The sequence below is a fragment of the Equus caballus genome, chromosome 7 (genome assembly GCF_041296265.1).
Source record: "Equus caballus isolate H_3958 breed thoroughbred chromosome 7, TB-T2T, whole genome shotgun sequence".
Classification (NCBI taxonomy): Eukaryota; Metazoa; Chordata; class Mammalia; order Perissodactyla; family Equidae; genus Equus; species Equus caballus.
Genome location: NC_091690.1, coordinates 26,834,233 through 26,860,459, shown reverse-complemented (window position 1 = coordinate 26,860,459; position 26,227 = coordinate 26,834,233). Strand labels below are relative to the sequence as shown.

Genomic DNA, 26,227 nt, shown 5'->3' with positions numbered 1-26,227 from the left:
CAGCTTCTCTGTCAATATAGGATGATTTCAGGCTACTAAGGGGAAGGATCCATCCACTCTGGCGACCTCACCACCTTCCTCCCAAACAATCAAAGGAATGAATTAAACCAAAAGATATTTTATACACATGGAAAGCATAGAAGAGAACAAGTCTGTTTTGTTCACGGGGTAATTACCCACAGATAAGCATTAAAAACATGAACTATTAATATCATTCACCCGAATGAAGAAGGACTTGACCATGCTGTTGGCTTTCTTAATCTCTGGCTGCCCTCCATCTGAATTAATGGCTGCTTGAATGATCTTCACGATATCATCACTGAACTCCAACTGTATACAAAAACAGAACATTAGTTATTCATAAAACAGTGTGCTCGCCAAACCACTTCCTCTTCCCTCCTAAATCATCCAGTACAGAGATCCACCAGAAAACGGACACCTTATTTATTTATTTATTTTTTTAATTTTATTTTTTTCCTTTTTCTCCCCAAAGCCCCCCAGTACATAGTTGTATATTCTTCGTTGTGGGTCCTTATAGTTGTGGCATGTGGGACGCCGCCTCAGCATGGTTTGATGAGCAGTGCCACGTCCGGGCCTAGGATTCGAACCAAAGAAACACTGGGCCGCCTGCAGCGGAGTGCGTGAACTTAACCACTCAGCCACGGGGCCAGCTCCGTGGACACCTTATTTTAATGCAGTGTCATTTCTCTGGTGGAGGCCTTTTGGATTCAGGTTACAATTAACTTGCGGCAATTAAAAGATGCCAGGCTAGTAAGGCAAGAATGCAAATAAATTAACTATCATGGTAAGTTACCCAAACAGGGTCACAATTTTTTATTTATACTAAAATGAATAAACTGAATAGCAAATATGGATCATGAGATAATAAACGATTATTTCCCAAACATTCTTAAAACCATAAAGTTAAAAGGCATCTATCTACAAATGAATATCCTCTATAGAAACACACACTATTCAGATGTGCTCTCAAAAGGGGCAAACCAATTAACTTCACATTAGCGTTTTCCCATAAACAGTTTTAATATAAAAATAATTTTAATGCAGAAATAATTTTCAGAGAACTCAGAGGAAAGCCAAATAAAAAAAACATTTTAAGCCTCTATGTTCCCTATCATAACCCATCTTCTGAAACCCAGAGCTAAAATAACTCACATATTTTTAGGTATTTATGTAATACAAACCATCTTTTCATGCTGACACCCAGTCTCTTCCCCCAAAAGACCCAAGGAAGCGAAACCGGCACTGGCAATTTTGCTAGTTTGCTGTGGGGACGCACCACAGACGTGTAGCTCCCTTGGTCCATCTTCCTCTTGACTCCCTCCAGGTCTAGAGGCTGCTGATCTTCCTGTTTGCTGACCTCTGTCAGCACTGGGGGGTCAGGTCCTTCTGGGGAGCTGCGGGAAGGTATGCTCTCCTCCGTCTCGGGATTTAAGTCTGGAGGTTTGGCAGCCTGTTGTGGGGGAAGATATGTTTCTCTTATCTAACACTGAAAATGAGGCATCTACGCAAATTCTACTAAAATTAATGAAGATGGCATTGAATGATTCATACTATAAAACCTAAAGAACATGAACATAATGAGAAATTTCTCAAATAATAGAAAAGGAAAGTTAGAAAGAGCCTGTTATCTAATAGCTTGGCTAGGCTAACTTAAGAGTTTTGCTTGATAACTTCCAAACTTTGTCTGAAGAAAGAGAAACTGTCCAGTTCCTTTTGAGTAAGACATAGGTAGCACCTAATTTTCCTATTCAAAAAATGGAGCTCTATTAAAAGAAGAAACAGCAGCGTAGCTGTGAGTTGAAGTTGTCCATGTGGTTCTTCCAACATTCTATCTTGTGTTCCCAATGACGACTTCACAGATGTGCAGTTCACAACTTATATGGACAAAAAGCAGTGGTTTACAAATTGTGCCCTGAGGAGCCCTAGAGATTTCCAGAGCCAAAGGGTCTCTAGCCCCACTCCTATCCTCTTAGGCCACCATTCTCTCTCTTACCTAGTTACTATAAAGGCTTTCTAACCACCGCTCCTGCCTCTGGGCTCAGTCCTCTCCAATCCTTCCTCTCTCTCTAGTCAAAAGCATTTTTTTTTTCTAAAAAGCAACTCTGATCAGGTTACTCTTTTGGGTAAAGTCCTTGACTGGCTCCACATAGCCTTCTGAGTATAAAATTCAAATTTCTTATTATAACAGCAAGGCCTTTGAAGATATGGCCCCTTCCTATTTCTTACCCCAAAGGAGATCCTACCCTTGGCTCTAAAAGTTATCTTAACGGTTTAAGGCTAAAACAATTAACTTTACAAAACTAAATGAAGAATCAAGCTGAATAAAATTTAAAAAAACAAAACAAAACATTCCCTTACTAGGTAAAACCCCCTAAGAACAAACTCTCAGGAAACCAGATGAGACTTGGGCCTACCTGTCGGTAGCGTAGCAAGTGGCTGGTGGTCCGAGAGTTCAGCAAGGCTGTCAGAACCTGCTTCAGAGAGATCTGTAGCTCTTTCTCAAGGGCCAGTCGCCACTCCGCAGGGTGCCGCTCAGTACAGTTCACACAAGTGTAGGCCACGCTTTCTGGCAGATTAGATAGAATCTCATACATCTCATCTAGAAAAACAAAAACCCACAATGATGAGGTGCTCTGAAGAGTGGGAGAGAGGAGAAGAGGAAACTATTCCACTGAACCTAATACAAAGCTGTATGTTAGGAACAGTATTAAGACTTTGATACCCCTAGGAACTCACACAAACTGACCTCCAAAGGGACAGTATTAACACTAATCCAGGATCGGATACTGGACAATCAATATCCAATGGTACCCATAAGGGACAGAAAATAAATATAAAGGGATGTATTCAAGATAAACGAGCTCAAACTTAACACAATGCTGCTTATCCTAGAGACCAAAAACTACATTTAAAAAGACTTCAGATAACAACTCTACCATAATTTTACGTTTATAGCACTTTGGGGGCTGTAAATGTAGCTGTACCAAAAGAGAAGGAAATTGTAATAAAAAGACTCCAACCTTCTGTACCTGAAAGATTCTCACATTTGGAATGGACCCAGCGATCACATTTCCCACATTGCATCATCTTACTCTCATAGTCATCATCATCGTAACACTTATCACAGAGAGGGCAGAAGTTTCCTGAAAGCAAAGCGAAGTTTTCAGCAGTGCTTTGGTTCACACGCCAGTGCCTCTAAAGCCCTGATTTACAGAGGCCAACCTGATCTAAAATGCAAGCCACGATCTTCTTCTTCTGGAACTGCTTACAAATGCCAGCACGGGTCTACTACGGAACGCTCACACATCTGTAAAGTGTCAGGGTTATTCTCAGCTCTTAGAATATGCCACTAGTTCTCTTCTTTAGGCCCGTTTTTAAAGGTCATGGGGTAGATTTTACAGACAGCATAAGAGAAAAATGATGGAAGAGTAACTTTATCTCTTAAACATTTCAAAGAAATACTTAAAGTTTTAAAAAGAGGTGAGACAGGGGAGTAAAGAAACAGTTACTTTGCACGTTTCCCTTATTCCTAGTGCTTTTACATTGGTGCTTAGAGCAGCAGCACTTCCTAAAATTCAGCACAAAGCACACCCTGATCAATCTGCTTTACCCACGTATCCCCTCTGTTATTTTTTTACTTAATAGACTTAACATTGACGTGCTTATTTTAAATAACTTCGATAGTGAACTTTATATCATTATTATCTCAAGTCAGTAAAGTAATGAGTTTCATGTATTAGTTATAATTTTTTCCAGTATAACTATTAAAATGAAATGTTTGACCCAGTGCCACCGAAAATCGTTTCTGAAACAGTCAAATATATATGCACCTCACTTTGGGAAATACTGGCTCACGGCACTGCTTTGTGGTTAGTTATTATAAAAAGTCCCCTTAATTCCTCCCACATACGCTAACAAAATAGCTCTTGTTGCTACAATTCTCTGTGTAAAGGAAAGAACGAGGCCAGGAACTTAATAAATGTGTCTAAATGGATCCTTGACAAGATAGGTTAAGACTTTATTTCATTCCACTGGAGTGTCCAGCTCACCTCCAAAACACCAAGTACAACCTCTAAAAGCTGACAACACTGGCTTTTTGAGGTACCTTTAGCAAAGAGTTTGGCACAATCATGGCACAGTGAGAAATCGTGAGACCACTGTGCATCCCACCCTTTGCCTGGAGTTGTGGATCCACAGCTCTTGCAGCGAACACACTTGGTACAGATCTGGAAAAGAAGCAAAGAAATTCAACAGGAATGTCTTATTTTTAATTTCTCTTCTTATTTAAAAAGATCTGAAACGTAATCAATTTCTAAAGTTGACTTCTCTACTGGGATGGCTAGAATGAGGCAAAGAAATTGCTATGCTGACATCCTCAAGAAAGGATATTCCTACCCTAAGTTGTGCAAGCCCAACAGCCCCATGACAGTTCTCCTCGAAACAGCACACTGTGTGCACTCACCCACACTTTCTTTTTCTTGGTGGGCTTGGTGGGGTAGTTTGGTCCCAGGCACTCAGGGTGATAGCTGTTTCGGCACTTGTTACACTCCAGCAGCTGCTGTTTAAGAAAAGATAAAGGCCCAAAGGCGGGCATCACGTCACCTTCGCTGAACACCCATTACTACACCTCACTTCATCCTTATCTTCCCATGAGTACAGCACATCACTGTAACAGTTTAAATTTCCTTATAAATTATTCACTCTCAATTAAAGCACAGGGATTTCTTTCCTGCCAAAGGCACTTAGTGATGAATAGTCTTGTAAGGTAGACTTGATTTATTTTGAAGGATTTTATCCAATACCAACCATGTTTTCTACTATATTCCCAAAATTAAAACACAGTAATAAGCAACTGATTATACCCAATTAAACGGTCAAAATAGACTAAGCAACAGAGAAAAATATAGACACAAAATTCTAAACTGACAGGCAGAAACGGAGTTAGAGAGTAACACTTTAAGTAGCTCAGTTACTTAGTTTTGTACCTTTGTCGCCTGATGCTGCCTTCCACACACGTGACAGAACTTGCAGCGACGACAACACCAATTTTCCAGCTGGTCCTCCAGGGGGCGCTCGTTCTCCTCCAGACAAAACTTGTGGAAGGGTTCACAACAGACTTGGCAATACACAAACTAGGGCAAGATGGGAACAGAGAAGCTGTCAAACGTGGAGAAGTATCAACCAAATCCTACCTACAAGCTCTGGGCTTTAAGAGTCCAGCGGTATATATATTTTAATCAATATATATTCATAAAGCAATGACTACGTAAAAAAAAGCACAATAGTGGACACTGCAGGAGATTCAAGAGACTCAAGTGGTAATAACAGTAGAATTATAAAGTAACAAAATAGGGCCAGCCCCGTGGCTGGGTGGTTAAGTTCGCACACTCCTCTTGGGCGGTCCAGGGTTTCCCTGGTTTGGATCCTGGGCGCGGACATGGCACCGCTCATCAGGTCATGCTGAGGCAGCATCCCACATGCCACAACTAGAAGGACCCACAACTAAAATACACAACTATGTTCTGGGGAGATTTGGGGGAGAAAAAGCAGGAAAAAAAAAAATAAAAATAAAGTAACTAAATAAATATAATCTAAGATTTAACAGAATGTGCTAGTAAGTGCCATAAGGAAAGTATAAACAAAGAGCTATGGGAATGTAAAAGAGTGGGGTAGGGGGAAATACACTAAACAAGCTCTGGTTTGTCCTTTCCACCTCTAATTTTAGAAATAAGTTACGTTCATATTGATACAGGAATTTTCAAAAATTTGAATGAGAAACAGCCCTGATGGCCTAGCAGTTAAAAAGTTCAGTGTGCTCTGCTTCAGCAGCCCAGGTTTGGTTCCCAGGCGTGGAACCTCATCTGTCAGTAGTCAAGCTGTGGTGGCGTCTCACATAGAAGAACAAGAACTTACGACTATACACAACTATGTACTGGGGCTTTTGGGGGGAAAAGAAGAAAAAAGGAGGAAGATTGACAACAGATGTTAGCTTAGGGGAAATCTTCCCCTGCCAAAAAAAAAAAAAATCAAATGAGAATGACCCAGAATTTTCTTCAGCCATAAAAGAATTATTGGGACAACTGGTCAAACTTAAACAAGGTCTACAGATTAGATAACAGTAATGTACCAATGTTAATTTTTATTATACTTTAAGTTATATAGGAGAATTTTGATAATTAACTGTGGTTATATAAGATAATGTCCTTGGTTTTAGGAAATACACTCTAAAATATTTAGAGATAAAAGGGCATATATCTGCAACTTTCTCTAAAATTTTTAGAAAAAAGTGTGTCTCCATATAAGATGTGCATCTACTTTATTTCTTATTTTGTAAAATACATACACAGAGAGAAAAGGATAAAGCAAATAAAAACATATTAACATTTGGAGAATCTGGGTGAAGAGCATACGGGGATTCTTTGTACTACTCATAACTTCTCTGTAAATCTGAAATCACGTCAACATAAAAAGTTTCTAAATATGCGAATGGAGGGAGATTTCCAGCACCAGTTATGCTTCAAGAGTGCGATGCAGGCAGTGGGCTATTCACTCTCTAAATCCGTTTTCAGGAATCCTGTGGAATTGCTGTGCACAAATACACACTCTAAATTAGAGCAATTATACTCTGGAAAAAACTCCTGTTTTATCATTAAGCTGAAGGACTGGTGCTACAGAAGTAAGTTATTCCTAGGGTAGCACATGTGTGGATGCAAAGCCTTAGATAATGTAGGAAAAGAGACACAGTAGACCCCTGGCACTTGCAGAATGACTACTGTTAGTCTCAATGATATTTAAAGGAACCCCAGCACTTAGAATATATTGTTTGTAACAGGCACTAAGAAAATATGTGCTTCATCAATGAACATTAGGCAGTAACTTGGAATTTCGCTAATGCACAATTTAAAATAGCAAGTGGGCAGGACTGACTGTCTTAGCTGGTTGCGTGAGTCTCATTGATCGCTCAACATCTAGATTACAACCTGGCTTCAGACTTTCTTCATGACCTTGGAATCCATATGTGATAAATAATAAGCCAAGGAGGAGTTCAGGAATTGAGAAGTGTATGAATGACAAACTACTACTTCCTATTTAAAATTGTGCTACTTTTTTTCTTTCTTACTGTAAAGGTGGAACATACTCACAGCAAAAAACTCAAAAGGATAAAGAAAAATAAAGAGAAAACAAATTACCCATTATCCGACCACACTCTTAACATTTTGGAATAAATCCTTCCAGAATTCTTTCCACATATATATATTTAAAACATTTTTCCAAACCAAAAATGGGATCATGCTTTACATACCATGTAGTAACCTGTTGTTGTTACTCAGTGATACGCCACAGACATCTTTCCATGTCACTATCAATCGATATTATCATTTTTGGGGCTTCATATCTGCCATGTTTTTGCAAGTCCTATAATTACTTTAACTAAGGCCCCCCACTCCTTATTGACAGTCTTTTGGGTTGTTTCCAATTTTTTATCATCATAAACAGTACTGAAATAAACCCTTCTGTTTATTATATATATACATATCCATACATGTATAGAAGGGTTTATTATAGATATGTATTACGTACACACATATATATACACATACATATACATATTTGCTGATTTATCTGATTATATCCTTAAGATAAATGCCTGGAGTACAGTTGCTGGGGATAAATACATATTTCCAAACAATGCTCTCAAAAAGACAGACTGTAACCAATTTAGATTTCCATTAACAGCAAGTCCCCATTTGCACTTGATCCTTTTTATCATGCTTTAATTTCCAGGTTTTGGTCATTGGAAGGCTAATGCCCCACTCCCATCATGATTTTATTTCTCATTTTGTGAATTATATATTCCTGTCCTTAGCCTATTTTTTTTTACTGTTATTCCTCTTTCTTATTAATTGCTAAGAGCTCGTTATAGACAAGCAGGTTTTGGTATTCAATATAAAACAACCATCAACAGTACCTCTTTTTCTGGAAGAACACTCTATCATTTTTGCCATGTTTGGACATTGAGCAGAAAAATCAGAACTCTAATAGAGTGAACTTAAGACATGACACTATAAGGTTTCCCACACTCAACAACTTTGCTACACTAATAAGAAGCGGATTCCTTCCTGAAATCTCCAAAAAACTTCAAAAACATTTCATTAGCTGGTTTAAACAGCGATAGTACCTACTAGACTCCAACAAAAGAGAATATAATGATTACTTTCATCACAGCAAAATAATCTGCATTATACTTCCTGGGGTACCAAGAAAGCAGGACATCTCACCTCGACATGCCCACTGCTGGCACAGAGAAAGCAAACCACCCTGGGTGTTATAGGAACAGAGGTCAGGATCCCCAGGCCACCCATCTCCCACACATTTTCTGCTTCACAATCCTCCTGTGGGGAGAGAGAGAGACCATTCATCAAAGTGTTACAATGACACAACTTTGGATTGAAAATAAGGATGAAAAGCATAGAGTGACACCAGAATGTCAAGCACACTTCAGTTCAGTGAGTTCAAAAATAACTCTTGCTTTAAAAATTTTAATCTCAGATAAACTGTTACAAGGCTCACCTATTGGTTCAATTCATGTAAACTATAATGCAAAGAGACACCAGGATTGAATTTCTCTTAGAGTTTGCTAATTCAAGCAATCATCAGGGTTTGAGAATTCCCATGTGAAAGATTTATTCCCTCAGATACTGTTCTCACCTAAATGCACTTTATTGCCCAGGAGGCGTAGGAGCATTTCAATGCCTATGTTCTTCCATCAGTTCACAGCGACCTCACCAACACTGACCAAAGTTCCCATGCTCTTGAACTCACTTGCTAACGACAGTTCTTATTCATTCCCCCACCCGCTGCTAAATTTCCTCTCTTTTAACACCTTTGGTAACATCATCTTCTTGATTTAAAGTGCATGACGCTCAATATACTACGTGGTCACTAACACTTTTACCTTGAAGTCCACTCTGATCCTGTGGACTCCATCTGCTGGGACTTTTTGCTTAGAACTATTGCCATTGGAGAGAGTGCTGAGGATGTTCAAAGTGCCTGCGTTCTCCTGCTTATTGACTGGAGGTGGTTTTTCCTGCGGAGATAGAAGACGGATAAAAAGCAAAACCACACCCTATTTGCCTTCACTTTTGCAACAGACAACAATGCAAATGGCATCTCTTATTAATGGAGCTGGAAAACATGCTTCCATCATAAGTATCCTATAGAAACGGACAAGTAATCTTCAGAAGATTTTTCTTCCCCATTGTGGCATTTTATTTGCATACACATATTATGTCCCTAGAAAAAGAATCCCAGGATTTTCCCTCCTACGCGTTTTTGTCTTGCTTCTTTGAAGTCCACGATGCCAGCTAAGGCTGTGAGTACAAGAAAACCAAACTCACAGGAGGGGGGCAGGTTGTTCTGCCATTTTTCTAGATCTCTGAGTTGCACAGCCAATCTGGGCTTCATCACTCCACACTTAACTCGCCTATTAGGTTTACAACATTTTCCCAGCTCTGTGATCATCAACGGTTTCAAATTTGCCAGTGGAACCACGCTTCATCACTACAGTTAGAAAGCAGAGACGATGACCCTGGAGCTGCGCCTAATAAGAACCTGGAATTTGCCTCTCTTTGCAGCATTGTTGATGCTCTTGAGAGCATCAGCCAGGATGTCTGTGCACAGCAGTATGGTGGCACGGAGAGATGGCAGAAAGAGCCAGAAGATTCTTAAAGATCTCTCTCTCCTCACATAATAAAAATAGTGGACACAGGGAAGGGTGATTGTTATAGATAAATGTTGCGAAAGGACGTTGAGGGCAAAAACAATTAAGCTAAGCAGGCTGCAGCATGAGCAGAAGCATGTAGAGCCACAAAGAAGGGAAAAACAACATGGGGAAAGAGACAAAAAAAAGAAATGAGCTAAAGCCTAAACCTGAAGTTTGCCAATTTTAAGAAATTCCACTGCCGTCTACACAGAAGCAGACCCTCAGCCTCATTCACTATATCGCGTCCACGCCAAGGACAGGCCATTTCCCTACAGTACACAACGCATCCCTGAGAGACGCAGAGAAACAAACCTCTCCTCACCTTTTCTTTTGGTTTTTGTTTTACAGGAATACTTGGGCGAGGAGCCACTTTTTTCTGCTTGCTCTGCTCTGGACCTAAAGAATTCAAAATAAATTGCAGTCAGATGCTACTAAACTTACACGTAACGCTAAACAGCAATGACTACTTCAGGACTGATCGGCCTGTGAAGAAAGGGGCATTAGAAAAAATAAAAAACTATTTAAACTCTAGGCTTTAAATTAAGACAATATCTCCAACTTAACTGGTTTTTTGCTTCTATCATCTTTATTAGTATATAATGGTTAAAAGGGAGCTAATTTTCTTGAACCAAAGACTTAAAAATACACATTTCAGGTTTCCAAAGGCCGTTTAAGGCATCAGTGTTCTTTGCTGGGATTTCTGGTGTCGCAGTCCCTTCTTGCCTTCCCCACTCACCTGCCTCTGGTGGTGGAGGCTGCTTTTTCTTGGGCTCACTAGGAGTGGTCTTGGGAACTTCTTTCCTCGGTGGTGCTGTGCTGGGTGGCTGTGGGGGGATGACCGGTGCTGGCTGGGAAACCTGTTTGCCAGACTTCCTGGCAGTGGGAGTGGTAACTTGTTTGGGTTCAGGTCCTGGGGCAGAGGCATTCCCTTCTTCGCTCTTGTCCTCGACGGGCTTTCGTGCAGGTTCATTGTTGCTTTTCTTGGGGGCAGGATCCTCTCTTGCTGAAGGGGTAGGTTTCTGACTAGAGTCCACCAGGTTCTTCACAACACTGCTTTCTTTATTCTCTTTCTTTTCACTGGTCTTAGACTTTTTCTCTTTCTTTTTCACAGCTAGGGGAAAAAAAACACCAAGGTTATTTATCTATAAGTGAGAAAAACTTTATTTAAAATAAAAGTATAGGAATGTAACATAATCTTAGTCTCAGTTTCCTGCAGCTAAAGTTGACACTGAAAGGCTCAAGGAAGTTAATGCCAAGTTGGTCAGGTGAAGGACGTGTACTTTTACTGCTCTAGGAAACGGAACTGACTATAATTTTTATATCAAATTAAAGTTTTTTATTACAGAAAATTTCTAACATTCTCCAAAGTAAAGAGAATAGTAAAAGGAACCCCGTGTGTCTGTCACCCAGCGTCAACAACCGTTAGCTCCCTGGAAAAGAGCAGTAATTTTTTTTAAAACTGGCACTTTCTTAACCCAGGTGCACACAGCTCTATGGCGGTGAGGCGGGAGGTGTCTGGGGGAAGAGCTTTTCACAACACTACCTTTCGCTTGCTTCTGCAGGTAGGCTTTGGAAGGCATCCACTGCAGATTCTGACATTTCCTCATCCTAGGATAACAAGGGACACCAGAAAGTAAACTACATTTAGAAGAGAAGCAGTTGAAACAAGTGCTAATTTGTCTGCAAGAATCAGTGAACCTTTACTCAGGTTTACTTTGAGAGTTGAAAAACGGACTGCTTGTTACTCAGATTAAATCTGAGCCTTTGACTCCTTCGATCAGCAATTTTACCTCCCTGTAGGATCTACAAGGAGCAAATATCAAATTATTTTTGAAACGAGACTCAAATTTCTTGTAACCCAGCACTGACTAGCACCACACTCAAAATGATCCGTCGATATTTCTTGTAGTCAAATCAGTTCTGCTCCCTTACAAGATTAATATTCACATGATAATGTGAATACAAAATGGTCTAAAATTACCTAACAAGTCCTTTGTCTCCCACTACAATGCTGCAGGTCTATCTCAGGGCTTTGATTTATATTTCACTGCTCAATTTAATGAAACCCAAACTTGATTTGAAGTCTATAATTGAACTGAATCCATTTCAACCCCTAAATTTAGTGCCATCATGTACCTTTTTTGCTGATCTGTGAATTGTCTCACTTCTTTCCACTAATGAGACTCAGACAAGATTCTTGCTTAAGGCCAAACTAAACAAAAGCACAAAACTACTTATAGCCTTCTAAAAACTGTCTGCCCTGAAGTAATACAGCATTTCTCCCAACTATGTTTTACATAAATCACTTTCATTCAGCAAACATCTATGGATAATATCTATTCCTTGCACCAGGCACTTTACGAGATGCTCAATCAGCAGTTTCTGTTTGTGCAACTCTCTTGATCCGTTTTAAACAAATTATCCCTGAGGGTAGAAAATGCAGCCACAAACTGACCAAAAAAAGGGAGAAAGGTAGAGTGATCAAAACTTCCGTATCAAAAATTCCATATGCATGAAAATATTCTGAGAGTCAGAGAGCAAAGAGACTTACAAGATATAACCAATATTTCTTGAATACCATAAAGATAAAGATAATTTCAGTTGACCTAATAAATATTACACCTAAATTTGTTGGTTTATAAGTAAAAACACTCCAGAGCTGTACTCAAATGGTAGCCACTAGGCACTTGTGGCTATTTAAATTTAAATTAATAATAAATGAAATAAATTTCATTCCATTCACACTATTTCTATTCTATTCAGTCACACTAACCACATTTCAAGTGCTCAACAGCCACCTCTGGCTAATGGCTACCATATTGAACATACTGAACTGACACAGAAATTTCCACCATTGCAGAACATTCCTTTCGAAGAACTGCCCCGGAGTATTTCTTATTTAAGCACAGCCCAAACCTAGCCACATCACAAAACCCAACTCTGCAACTGATCTTGCAACTCAAGGAGACTCGTTACAACCACATTCAGTTTTCTGATGCATCTTTGCAACAAACCAGGAATAAGCAACCTCCATGGCTGAGAGGTCAACCCCTCAGAGTAAAACACCCACTCACTTGCAGCACTGCTTCTTTATATTGCGGCCACCAAACTTGGGCTTGTCTAAGCAATTAGTACAAACACCACAGTCCTCAGGCACCTGGCAGCCAGGACACTGCCCACACCGCCTTGACCGCCGTCCTTTCTTGACTGGAGGTTCCTGAGGCGCCTTGTTTCTGGTGACAGGTTTAATTGGTTTGATGGGTGGAGCAAGAGGTTCAGCATCTTCTGAGCCAGCAATTGATGACTTGTCTGTTAAAGAAACGTGTTGTTAGTTCTGAGGGAGCACCTAATTCCTTCTTGGGGTAGAGGGGGAGATTCAAAATCCATTTATATTATTATATGTGTTCAAACCTCATTTTAACTGGGACTCCAAAAATGAAATACATTATAATAAAAATATTCATATGCAGAACTCAGAGCCTGTTTTAAATAATCATTTAAATGTTTAAAAATGCCTATAACTTGCAGTTCGATGAGAGCAGAAATCCAAACACTGAAAACAAAACACAGTCTAACCTAAAGACAAGAATATGAATTGAATGCTTCTAAAGATTCTCTAAACCGCTAAATTTTATATGAGCAATTACTTCACATTTAAGAACTATATGGGGGCCAGCCCCGTGGCCAAGCGGTTAAGTTCGCACGCTCCGCTTCAGTGGCCCAGGGTTTCCCTGGTTCGGATCCTGGGCACAGACATGGCACCACTCGTCAGGCCACGCTGAGGCAGCATCCGACACAGGAGAACTAGAAGGACCTACAACTAGAATATACAACTATGTACTCAAGGGCTTTGGGGAGAAGGAGGAAAAAAAGATTGGCAACAGATGTTAGCTCAGGTGCCAATCTTTAAAAAAAAAAAAAAAAGGAACTCTATGGTAAGCATGAGAATGTGCCTCCCAGACCTCCAACCATAGGGGGCACAACTGACCAAGGGCCACAACTGTGCCCTGAAATCCAGCGTACACAGGGGCCACACGCACCACGGGGCTTGTCCCCAACAGTGACTGAGCGTGGCAGGGATAACAAGGTATGCCTGTTCATGGGAGACACTAGACTCCTCTGATAGTCAGCGTTCACTCAAGAACTCCCTGACAGCCTTGCCAAACTTTCTTACACTGCACGGCCGTCTAGGAAGATTCCACCAATCTTCCTTCCTGCTCTTCTTTACTGGGATCGGACTTGCAGAGCAGTCTGACAGCTCTCCCAGACTGCCCTGGCTCCCTCTGTATTTTCTCTCTTGGGCATTTCCTCTAATAAAATCTTCACACATTGCCATCTGTGTTTTGGAGGACTCAGACTAACACACAAAGCTATGAAGAGCCTACTGGGCACCCCCAGAATGATCAGCACACAAATCCAATGTCTGCTCGGACTTCAAGGTTGACATCCCTGACCTACCATCATTCCCCATGGAAGACAAAATCTTTTCTCGTTCTTCCCATGGTAAGGCACTCAGGGTGGGCATGTCATCAGGAAACACAGCTCGTTTTCGGCCAAGGGCAACAGCAGCTCTTCTGCAGACATGTTTAATCCGGGGTCCTCGCACAGAGGTCTCTGAGGAATCACTTTCCTGACCCTGAATATGAGGCGAGCCAAAAACAAACAATAACAACTACACACGTTGAAAACAGAATTAAATAAAGCCAAGGTATAGTTGATTAACTTAGTATAATCTAGAACCAACACACAGAGCTCTAGTTATTCCCAGCTGATAAGCCACATCAATAAATAGGAATCAACTACTTCTCTATCCTAAAATTGGTAGGGGAAAAAAAAAGGCTTCTAATCAAAAAACGAATCAACTAAGCTTCTATTCCCAATTACACTAGTTCTTTAAAATTCCCCTGAACATTCAAGCTGCTAGTCTATATTATCAAAAAGTTCAGTGTGGTCTAAGTAGGGCTTATCTAATGAGACTGTTTCTTATATTTCCCTGACCAACAGAGAAGTAGAGGGAAATAACCTATAAATGGAAGTATGGAAGGCAATGGCTCCAGACAGAAATGTCTCACAGGGTGAAGAGCCACTGCTCCTATCGCCACAAAACATCCAAAATGCTGTCAGAAATAAGCCCCCTCATACGCCTGCTAGAACTCTCAACTGGCAGAATTACTAAATGTAAATATGGCCCTAGGCTGAATAACATCAAAAACCTAAGTTTGCGGTCATCTTCACCTAACTTGATATGTTGGTATAAATATCTATCTCCTACATGACAGTTTTTTAAAAGAACCTCAAGATCAGCAGGTTTTCTCAGAGAGTCTAGCTCACTTGGTAAAAAAAACGCTGTTCTTTGTAAAAATCTGTTTGTCATCATTTAACTAACTGAATCCTACAGCTTTTCTGTCCCACTACTTAAGGCTAAGTGCTCCTCATCAGTATTCTGCAAACACCTACTATCTATTGCTCTGATCACTGCTACTCAGAAGAAGAGAATCTGAGCCCGCCCCCCTCCCAGTTTTCTATAGTAAAACAATTTGACTACAAAAATGCACCTTCAAAATTAAGTCACAGATTCCATTACACCAAACTCACGGAGTCAAACACCTCGGCGTCTCTGTAACGTGGCCCCAATCTACCTTTCAGTCTGAGTTCACCACTTTCCTACGTGCACCAGTCCAGCCATTCACTGTTCCTCAAATATGTTTTATATTTTTCCATCTCTACCCACACTATTCCCTCTAGTCAAAATGTTCTTCCCCAACATTTTCTACCTATCAAAGTCCTACCAGTCCTTAAAGGACCATTGCAAATGCCACCACCTCCTTGACCCTTTCATTGATTCCCATAACTAGATGTAATTGAAAACACTTAGCCTAAAACTTGCTCATAGGAGGGGCCGGATTTGAACAGGCAAGATGGAAAAGAGTACCTGTGCTTTGGGCTGGTCAGTTTGTTTAAGACTCTTACTCTTCTCAATTTTGCAGAGCTGGGCTTTGGCCTTTTTTAGGAGGCTGGCAACCCTCTTGTCAGTCATTGGAAGCTTGTCTGCCTGAGCCAACATGGAGCCTATGGAGGAAGTGGAATGTTTAACAGTGCTAGATGAAGGAGTGGAAAGGCAGAGGGTTTTCTCCTTCTCCAGGGATGGGGCAGTTGGGCCGAGGTCCAAGTTGGTTTTTTCCAGATTTCCTCTCCCTTTCTTTATAAGTATTTTGGTTTTGACAGCTGTTGTATCCCCAAGAGTCACAGAAGCAATATCAGTCCCAGAATCAAGTGATGAAGACTTCTTCCGCCCTGTCGTTTTTTTGGCAGAAGATGAGGTGGCAACATCTTCACCAACAACCTTCTCTTTGGAAACCCTGCCCACAGGATACAAAGCAGAACTACTCTGAATTTCTGATCCCTTTTTCCTTTTCTCTTTCCTTGACTCCCGCTTATTCTCTTTTTCTCTCTCCCGGTCTCTCTCTCTACTCTTGTCCTTCTCCATGCTCTTGTCAGCATCTCGATCTTTGGACAGCTCCTCAGGGGCCTTGTCTTTATTTCTCCCTCGTTCAGTCTGAGAGCCTGAGGTAAACCAGGGGAAGAGAGGAGTAGGACTACTGGATGAAAATGGCTCTGTTGGAGCACTAGTCTGCTTCCTTGGTCTCTGGTTCTTCTCTGCTGATTCCCCAGACTGAGTCAGGGAATGAGAAGGAAAAGTGAAAGTTGGGTTTAAGGCACTAGTGGCAAGAGGACTAACAGAAATGCTTAACGAGGAAGAGACAGAAGACGGCGGGGTGAGAGGTGACAGCTCAGAAGTACTAAGCCTTCCACTTCTTGTCCTCATGGAGTGAGAAGGAGATCTTGGTTCAGATCGAATAGGGCTAAACACTTTTCTTTTCCGTTTTCTGTTAGACACTCCTGAAGAAGATGTTCCAGCAGAAGTTCGATTACTAGGCAAAGTTACAGACTCAAATATTCTAGAGTGAGCCTCACTTGGAGTAAATCTTGGAGCTCTCAGAAGGGGGCTCCTTTTGTGCATATCAAACCTTGTTCCAGAATGGAGTGGTGAAAACAATCGGGCTGAAGCAGCAGTACCAGATGTAGAAAAACCGGACGCGAAGCCAACATCCTCGGGAGTTAGTGGAGGGGGTCGGAAATTATCAAATATTGGTTTGCGAATAAGACCTTCTTTGGCATACTTTGCTGAGGAAAAATATTGTGGCTCTGACCTAGAATGCTTTAAAGAAGTCCACCTAAACGTCGGTTCCCGCAAAATAGATTTTCGTTTCCCTTGCATGGGAGCAGCAGAAGCAGGCAAAAACGGTGATGCTAAAGGGATTGTTGGAGGCATAAGCCAAGGTGTGTGGTCAGAGATACTGGAGGCTGGCTGCAGCGGTGGGGGCGGGGTCAGCAGAGGTGGAGGTGGAGAGGAAGAGGTCTGCTGCTGGGGGGCACTTTGTAGAGCTGATAACTTTTTAGCTGTTCTAGATCCAAAACTTCTCTCTGACACTGAATACCTTCTGCTTCTCCTGTCATTACCATCATTTTCTGGGGACTGGGAAATAGGCAGTGGAGGACGAACTTCGGGGGTATCGCTCCGCTCTTCAGGAAGTACCTGAATCTCCTCAGAGACCTGAGAGTCTGTGGAGGTATCGACACTGGGGCTACTAGATCGGGAGGAGTCTGAAGACATTTGAGAAGAGTGCTGAGAAGCTGCACTTGATTTTTCAGAAGATCCACAGGACGTGGCACTGAATCTACTATTCGGTGTAGACTCTAGTCGGGCAATTTTAATTGGAGGGTCATAATCCTCATCCTCTATAAACCGCCGAGGGGTCTTAATGATCCGTGAGGAGATGGCACTGACCACAGGCATGATGAACTGTCGAATATTTTTGACCTGCGTCTTCACCTTTCTTCCTTGCAGCTGAGCTGCTTCTTTCTCAATTTTCTTTTGCGCCCCCTTTTTTGCCCTCTGCAAGAGCTGCTTAGCAATTGTTGCATCTGTCCTTTTAGAAGAAGGAATAATCCTAACCGGCTTAATCCTTCGAGGGCTTTGTCTGACTACTGTCTTATCTTCTTTTGTGAGTGGAGGTGTTCCTTCCTTGTCCTTCCGGACCTTCTGGGGCTTTTCCAGTTCGGAGTTAATGAGGAGACCTGAAGGGGTCTTTACCCTTTCTGTCGATGGAGGCCTTCCTCGCCGCCGTACAATTTGTACCCCCTTCCTTCCTAGTTGAAGCTTCCCTGTCTTAAACTTAGACTTGAGAGGAGAGAGTTTACCTGCTCTTAATTTTTTAATCTTTGTGGCTTGCTGAAAGGTAGCAGATGGTGTCCGTTTAATTTTTTTCAGGCTATCTTCTTTGTTTCCCTTTGGTAACTCTGAAATGTCCTTTCCATGTGTTATTTTGATTTTTACTCCAGGGAAGGTGGGAGGTCTTCCTCTCTTCTTTTCTATGCTTTTAGAATCTTTCTTCTTGATCTTATCTCCAGATTTGGTCTCTGATTTACTTAGCGGGGAGAACACAGATGGATCTGAGAGGATAGCTGGATTTCGGTCAGAGCCACTTCGAGGTCTCCCACGAGGTTTTCGAGGACTAGTTTTAACTGTGTATAGAAATTAAACAACGAAGAGCACATATTTAGCTTTGTAGTTTAGGTCTTAACTAAGCTGAATATAATTTAGAACAAGCCACTGTGTACTGCTCTACTTGGGTCTAATGAGTCAACAAAACATCTCAATTGTGCTTAGTTTCTTTTCACCAAAAACTTGCCTCAAAGAAATCAAGGAAATAACATTCCACCTAAAAGAACATTTAACTACTTTTTGGATAGAAAAACTAAGATAATAATAAGAGGTTTTCAACTGAGCAATTAATATACAAATCTGGTTTTCCTACAACTTTAGGTGAGCAAGATTTTTTTCTGAATTCAAAAAAATACGTTAGAAAAAAATCTTTATTACCTTTTCCATATCCTAGCCACCAAGACTAACATTTGAGAACATGGTTACAGTGAGCCATCCCGTCTTTTCAATGCAGAATTTTGGCTTTAATAAATCTGAACAAGGTGCTCTCCAATCAGTAACATACCGATTTCTATAGGAAAAGGCCCCTGGGCAACTCAGCTTCAATCTGTTTTGCCACAGTAAACCAAAAAAGTTTTCTTGAATAGAAAAATATTCATTCATGAGATCTCAGAATAAAATCACTGAACTCAGTGGCATGTGAAGTAATTAGTGGAGGGACAAGATGACATATCCATTAATCTAGTCTCCTACTGCAGGTTCCTGAACTAGTTAGTCCCAAGTTACAAAAAAGATGTAACCTTAATTGATGTCAAGAGCAAATCAACAATTTACTAAATCTGATTTCTTCTATTCTAAATAAAAGGAATTTGCCAATTTATAAATCAGCTCAATCTGCTACTTATCAAGAGACTTAAGAAAACAAAATTGTTTTCTAAAATTCTTTGTATAAACCTGTATTTTCTAAATGTATTAAAAGTTTCCTGGCCTATCATATCTTCTCTTCTCTCCTGACTTTTCAATGTTTTATGACTCAACATTCTTCTGAGACGAAAACATCCCCTAACTGGCACCAAAAGAGATTTAGGCTGTTACGATGAACATTTTAATTTTAGACTATGGAACCAACCTTCTAACAGAACAGAAATCAACAAAGGTCTTATTGTTGAGCTTTCTAAATATAAATGCTTTCCTCACCAATTAACTTCAGAATTCCCTTAATAGATTAAGAATTCACAATTCCACTCTCAATATATACTAATTACAACAAAAGTAATGGACTAGGAGACAGCAGAGAAACTATGTTTTATTTCTTAACTAATGAAGCCTATTTAGCTGGTTTTAAAAAAAAAACACCAAGACAATATTCAGGGTAGACTGACAGCCAAGAAAAAATTTAAGAGGAAACCATCAAGAAAGAGTTGTGAATTAACAAAATAAATTCCTACCCAGAAGTACATCACAAGATTCCTCATCATCATGGTAGACTTGAACCTGGCCACTCACAAGGCTTTATTAATTCTGAAAACCTCTTCTATCCAACTTTTAAAAGAAGCTTTTGGTGGACAAGTAGAAAAAGCAGAACAGAGAAGAGCCCAGCTCTGCTGCTAACTTCCATAATCCACAACACAGTCAAAGAACTCAAAAATCAGTTCTAAAGATGCTCATCACGTATTTTCTGGACCTCATTTTGTCATCTATAAATGAAGGGTCAGACCAGATGATCTCTAAAATCACTTTCTGATATGGAGTTTTAAGATTTCATCACGTCTTAATGAGAAGACTCCCTCTCTCTAAAGGCACAGACACTGAGATACAACTGGCTAACTCCTCCCAACTGGAATGGTAATACCATCGTCACCTGAGAGAGGAAAACCTGTCAGCTTAGGTGTTTGAGTTAGATTATATAACCTATGATGACTCTGAAAAGGAACCCAAATGCTAAAAACACGACAGACTAAGTCAATGTCAAAGAGTAAAAACTCGGCTAACAACATCATATTTAACTAGACTGCCTATCCAGAGAAAATCAAAGCAAACCACAGAAGAAGTCAGAATGGCAGCACAGATGGGGAATGTTTTTTTGATCAAAAGATCCATAGCCCTCTCTTACGCTCAACAGAATTCTGCAAGCCATTAAACGGTATTTCCACTGAGGATCATCTCTCAGGAAACTGCTGTAAGCCTAGAATTTCAAGACATTCTAGATATTTTCTTGGTGAGAACAATGACAAATATTGCTTATAAATGGACACACCCCATATCATTTTTATTTTCTTTATTTTAATACAGCCTTTCAAGGATAAAAGAGTTTCGTACAGTGCCAATATTTTGTTTTTAGTTCTTTGACAACAGTGGACCAAATTTCATCTGTAAAAAACAGTGGCCAAGTTATTCCCAAAGCTATAGGTTCTACAATATAATTCAAAAAACATAAAATCTGAGGATGCTCTTAGTAGGTTATCTTCAATTTACCTACCAGGTTTGCCAATCATTCCATGGAAATCTCCCCCCCATGCCTCAGGTGGTTCCCAAAGAGAAGCATAACAAAGAATAAACCAAAAGTGGCCTGACAGAAAGGAGTCCCATATAGAGCTCTAGTTCATAAGCCATTTCCTACTTAGTGTGAGGGAAACTGAAGGATGCACCAAAAAACCCAAGTATTTAAGACCATCTTTTACATGCAAAGAAGGCAAGGGGAAGCCACAGTCTCTTAACAAGCAAAACTCAAAGGCACCATGCGCTTCATTGGCCATACCTGAAGGAGACCTTGTGGGACTTCGTACTCTGACTTCTTCATCTGAGCCAAAACCTAAGAACTGCTCATCCTACAACAAAGGAAAATTATTTTAAAATCAGAAACAAAAATGTATGTGAACATACCCCCAAGAAATGCCCAGAGGAGACACAAATGAATTTGGAAAATTAGCCTCTATATATTACTCAGCATCATTCATAGGCTATTAAAAAATAACTCATATTGAAATAAATGGACCCAGCCAGACAGCTTCATTACAGACAAATAGGAGCTGTGTAGTAATTGAACAATGCATTGAAATGTCATCTTTGGTGCATAGTACACAGGGGATAGTCCTAAATTTCAAACTACAGATACAGCCCAAAACAATTAAAGAACAACTTTAATTCGAGTAAGAAAATCAGTACAATGGCAGAAATATACAGCCCCAATAAAACAAACACATCTTTCAACAAGTAGTTAAGTCTACAGACACATAAGGAATAACATAAACAGTATCATAATCTCCTGACTACTAAATATTAATAGAGACTGAAATTGCCATAATCGTCAGTTCCTTAACTCAGGAATTGACAGTTAGATGTGATGTCTGTACATTTGAGATCCAAAGATTCTCAACATGCATTTTATGGCATCATTTTAAAATGCCCTGTGATAAGAGACTTAATGGTGGGCAGCAGCATTGGTGAAAGGGATCACGAACTGACCACAGATAGGGTGAAACGCATTCAAGAATAACTTAAGGAAGCATCTTATTTTCAGGTTATACTAGAAGAAGGCAAAAAGCAAAAATTTCTCCTTACCTCTAAACTTTTAACCTGCCCTTTAAAAAATACTAAGGATTTAACCTCTGTTGGACAAGTTCTCAAGAAAGATGGTCTATTCAAACAAACTGATTAACAGAAATTCATTGATTCAGAGACTGAGTTCTTTCCAGAAAGAGACAAGAGACAGAATTTCAAATTCCAGAAACAAAATCCACATAAAACGAGAATACAATACGAAATGAAACACACGTTTTCTTGAACCTACGATTTATACTGATAAGCCCCAAACTAAGTTCCAACAATCACACCCCCCTAAATTTTCCTCTCAAGAGCAAAGACCACATGTATGTGGACAGCATCTGTGGGTCTTCTGAAGAGTTGTTTTCCTGGTGAGCTTAAAGCTCGAGTCAGGTGCTAATCTGTTTCACCACTTATTAACCAGGAATATATGAAAATATGCACCCAAGCTTTGAGACACATTAGCAGGTTCAGCTCTTAAATTTAAACGTTTTTGAGGAGCAAAATATTTGAGGCCAAGACTCTGCATACTACGCAAGTGAGGGGCAATTCTTATTAGAATCTAAAAAGGTTTTTGCTCTGAGATTGCTAAAATTATTAAAGTATTTAACTAAGAAAAAAACGGACATTATCCCCTTCAAAGAGATTTGTTTGAAAAGTATCATAATTCTAAGAATGTGTTAAACCTAAATTTAAGGAATACATACATCGAGTACTTTTTCTACAGTCTCTTCTTTCACCGTTAAATAAAATTTAAAGTAAGTTCTTATTATTAACATCATTTGTGAAAAAGAAAAAATCTATCTCTTCATCTTAAAACAACTTAGAACAACCTTAGACATGTGGGGCTTAACCCTAAATAAATTTCTGGAATAATTTTCAGGGTTTACACATGTAAGCTACAACATTACAAAAAAACACCCAACTTATCCAAAACTCTTAGCACAATAATGGAAATTCCATATTGTTAAATTTTTTTTTGTGTGTGAGGAAGATTAGCCCTGAGCTCACTGCTGCCAATCCTCCTCTTTTTTCCGAGGAAGACTGGCCCTGAGCTAACATCCATGCCCATCTTCCTCTACTTTCCATGTGGGACGCCTGCCACAGCATGGCATGCCAAGCGGTGCCGTGTCCGCACCCAGGATCCCAACCAGCGACCCCTGGGCCGCTGAAGCCGAACGTGCGCACTTAACTGCTGCACCACCGGGCCGGCCCCGTAGTATTGTTAAATTTTTAAATGTACTTTTGGGCAGAAAAAAAGATATTTAAAATAGTAACCCTAAAATGAACTTTGAGAAAAAAGCAGACAAATAAAATAGGCCACGGTAAACTGCCTCAAATGCTGTAAAAAAAAAATCAAAAGACAAAACAACTACAGTGTCTTAGAATTTTAGTGGGGATCAGTCCAGTTCTCTCATTTGTTGGCACATGACATCATTGAAAAAAGCAAAGGACTTGCCTGGGGTGTGAGTTCTAGCACTTGCAGGCTACGTGATATTAGATAAGTCACTATTTTTATATCTCCAATTCGTTATTTATTGGAGTGTTTTAGGAGTAAGTGAAATAATACATGTAAATTTTGTAATTTATGTAAAATCACTCAGAAAACTATAGGGCAACATCCATATTGTAGTTCTTATCATTGATGTGGTTTTAGAAACTGAAGCTCTGAGGGGCCAAATGACTTGCCCAAGGTCACACAGTTAGTTATAAAGAACTTCCTCCCACAATAGTTACAATTTAAAACTATAAGGAAATATTTAAAGGAATCAAATAAATAATCTACAGTACAAAATCTGCTACTCTTTCAGCTACTATTAAAGTAACACGATGCCATTTTCAGACCCTTAAATTTTCTGATTTAATTCATTCTTTTCCTGCATTACCTTCATGGAACAACTTGGTAATCTATGCATTTCACAAAGACATCTGGGGATTTCCCAACACTTACCAGGGGACTACACTGCTAAATGCATGATTTTCATGCTCCAAGTGCTGCAGTGAGAGACAGTTCTAGCAACTATACATACAATAACCAAGTAATGAAAGATTATTAATCTTCAAAAGAAATATAAGAAATCCACGTTGCTAGGTTCATTATCAGCAACCTTAGCGAGTCACTCTTCTGTATTTCAAACTTTCACAAAATGTAACTATTTAAGCCCAACTGCAGTGTGCTCCAAAACAGAGTACTACTGAGTGTCAAACAGCAATTTAACTAACTCTGCCAACGTTTACAGTTTGCAAGTACTTTCCAAAATGACAGAGAGCATTAACTCTTTCCCTATGATCTTGTAGGTGGAATAAGAGAAAGAGTAGTCAATAGAGACAATACTTCCCTCCAAGAACTTTCTTTTCACTTGAAAAACAGGTTGACTTCCTGAACCATGCTTAAAAAAATAAGTACCCATTGTTTAAATAATCCAGACAGTTTAGCCAAAAACAAAAGCCATCATTGTTATGTTAAAAAACTCGGCTTCTAACTCTGAACTTCCGATTCCATGTAAGGGCCCTAAAAGATTCTAAGGAAAGCCAAGTCGAGAACGCACTGGGAAAGAGATGCTGCAAGAGGGGCTGCAATTGAAGTCCTTCTTGCCTCTCATCCGGCTCCCATCATCCTGTACCCGTGGGGTTCCTGAAAGTGTAGTAATCAAGGTAACCGTATTGGCTTCCCAACAATTTAGACTTGTCTAGAAATCAAAGGCTAAGGCAAAATGTCTACAAACAAGACAACAAAAGGAGCTGCAATTAAATCCATGTCTGGCACCGTGGCCTCATAAGCCTGGACAGCCCTGAAGAGAGAGGGTACAGGAGACACCACACGACACATGACCAAGTCTTCCTGGGAACTGGGCCCAAAAAGCCATTCATCACACATACTTTTCCTTTCACTGTGGCTTTCTCCGACGCGCACAGATTCCAAGACAGGGTACAGGCAAGAGCCATCAAACCTACTCCTTCCGGACAATGTCGTCTTTGGAGACTAGGTCGCCAAGATTTTAACACTTTCTTACCCCCAAAGATAGGAAAATATCCTTGTCAGGTTGAGCACTTTAAAATACTGTTAAATCACATTTAGCTCCCAGTGACTAAGAATGCAATGAAGCTATCTAATGTCACTTCCTAAGTGACATCTAATTGTAGAAATAATAAATGTGTACAATTTCTTTCTCTACCCTTATCTCTAGGGTAACCAGTTATTTGAGAACTTCCAAGCATACCTTTACTAGTAAATTCTATTTTACTCATAAATATCTTAACATTTGAAGATTTTTATTTTAATGGCAGAATTTTAGTTCTTTAGTGGCTGGTTTGTAAGTATTTGTAAGTGATGAAGCAATAGGCATAGTTTTTCCACAAGAGAACCTAAGTGAATCCAAGATAAGTATTACAGATAATAATGTTTACATACAAAACATAATAATGAAGACATTTTAGAAAAATACATGAAATTCTGTGTTTCAAGGAATTATGTACTACTAGGACCACTTATCAAACAAAGCACTATTTCTTTTACTTATTCATTCATTCAAAAACCACTTCTATGCTATCTGTTCCAGAAGCAAAGAAGAGTAAGACATAATTCCTGCTCCCAAGAAGCATCTAAGGCAGACAGGCCAGGTGCACAGTTTCAGCCTTCCTTTCAAAAACCAGTCGCATTAAAATGTTAGTGAAGGATCAAATGTTCTGTATTTCATGTTCTGGAGTAAAATAGTTGCTTAAAATCTTGGAATAGTTCACACTCTTCTTCTTATATTAGTATTTGGTTCATGGAGAAATAGTCAACAAATTTCAAAATTCTTCCAAAGGACGGCAATGTCTATCTCCATCCCTCAGTATTATAACTAGGCACAACTCCAGCGTTAGAAACCAGAGAGAGTTTAGGTAATCAAGACCTAAAGCATCTGCAGTGATTAGAGGAGACACAGTTCCTAGTGATATCAGTGATCTGATAAACCTGCAACTGATGGGCCTCAATGTCTTTTCCCCACTACCCTCAAATAAAATACATAACAGGCTTTAGTTCCTCCCTTAAAGTCCTCCCAGTGTACCACAGTCAGAGCAAAAATCACTCACTTGGAGTTCTTCACCTCCCAGGCTAAGAGGGGGCTCCAAAACTACTGTGCAAACTCTTCTATTAAACGAGCTCAGCCAGCTCTGGCCTCAGATGAACAGGCTTAAGGGTGACCCTGCTCACACCCTTCCCCTCCCCCGTCCAGCAAGAAACCCCTCAGCGGTAGGCATCTCAAACACGCCCTCCAGCAACCATTTCTTAGCATTCGTCTGTCTCCAAAATGCTTAGTTCTAAGAGTCTGAAAAATCAAATTTCTTAAACTACAAAGGTTTATTGATGAATCAATTGAAAATAACACCAATAACCACAGACAGTATCA

General features: G+C 39.9%; 1 protein-coding gene and 1 pseudogene across 8 annotated transcripts in view; both read right to left on the bottom strand.

The window, feature by feature from the left end:
- The window catches only part of KMT2A (lysine methyltransferase 2A), an 80,526-nt gene that overhangs the window by 34,813 nt on the left and 19,486 nt on the right, over nt 1-26,227 (bottom strand). For 4 of the 8 annotated variants that reach the window (XM_070273681.1, XM_070273683.1, XM_070273677.1 and 1 more), the window contains 16 exons: nt 21,049-21,118; nt 15,717-18,370; nt 14,243-14,420; nt 12,859-13,093; nt 11,328-11,392; nt 10,521-10,895; nt 10,107-10,180; nt 8,978-9,109; nt 8,301-8,414; nt 5,007-5,153; nt 4,484-4,579; nt 4,127-4,247; nt 3,042-3,164; nt 2,436-2,620; nt 1,298-1,471; nt 220-330 (listed from right to left, as the gene is read on the bottom strand). In XM_070273681.1, coding sequence (XP_070129782.1) covers nt 220-330; nt 1,298-1,471; nt 2,436-2,620; nt 3,042-3,164; nt 4,127-4,247; nt 4,484-4,579; nt 5,007-5,153; nt 8,301-8,414; nt 8,978-9,109; nt 10,107-10,180; nt 10,521-10,895; nt 11,328-11,392; nt 12,859-13,093; nt 14,243-14,420; nt 15,717-18,370; nt 21,049-21,118 — 4,854 coding nt within the window. The remainder of the gene's footprint in view (nt 1-219; nt 331-1,297; nt 1,472-2,435; nt 2,621-3,041; nt 3,165-4,126; nt 4,248-4,483; nt 4,580-5,006; nt 5,154-8,300; nt 8,415-8,977; nt 9,110-10,106; nt 10,181-10,520; nt 10,896-11,327; nt 11,393-12,858; nt 13,094-14,242; nt 14,421-15,716; nt 18,371-21,048; nt 21,119-26,227) is intronic. The other 4 variants (XM_070273682.1, XM_070273679.1, XM_070273678.1 and 1 more) reach the window with 3 other exon arrangements.
- LOC102148651 (small ribosomal subunit protein uS8-like) lies at nt 9,190-10,071 on the bottom strand (annotated as a pseudogene).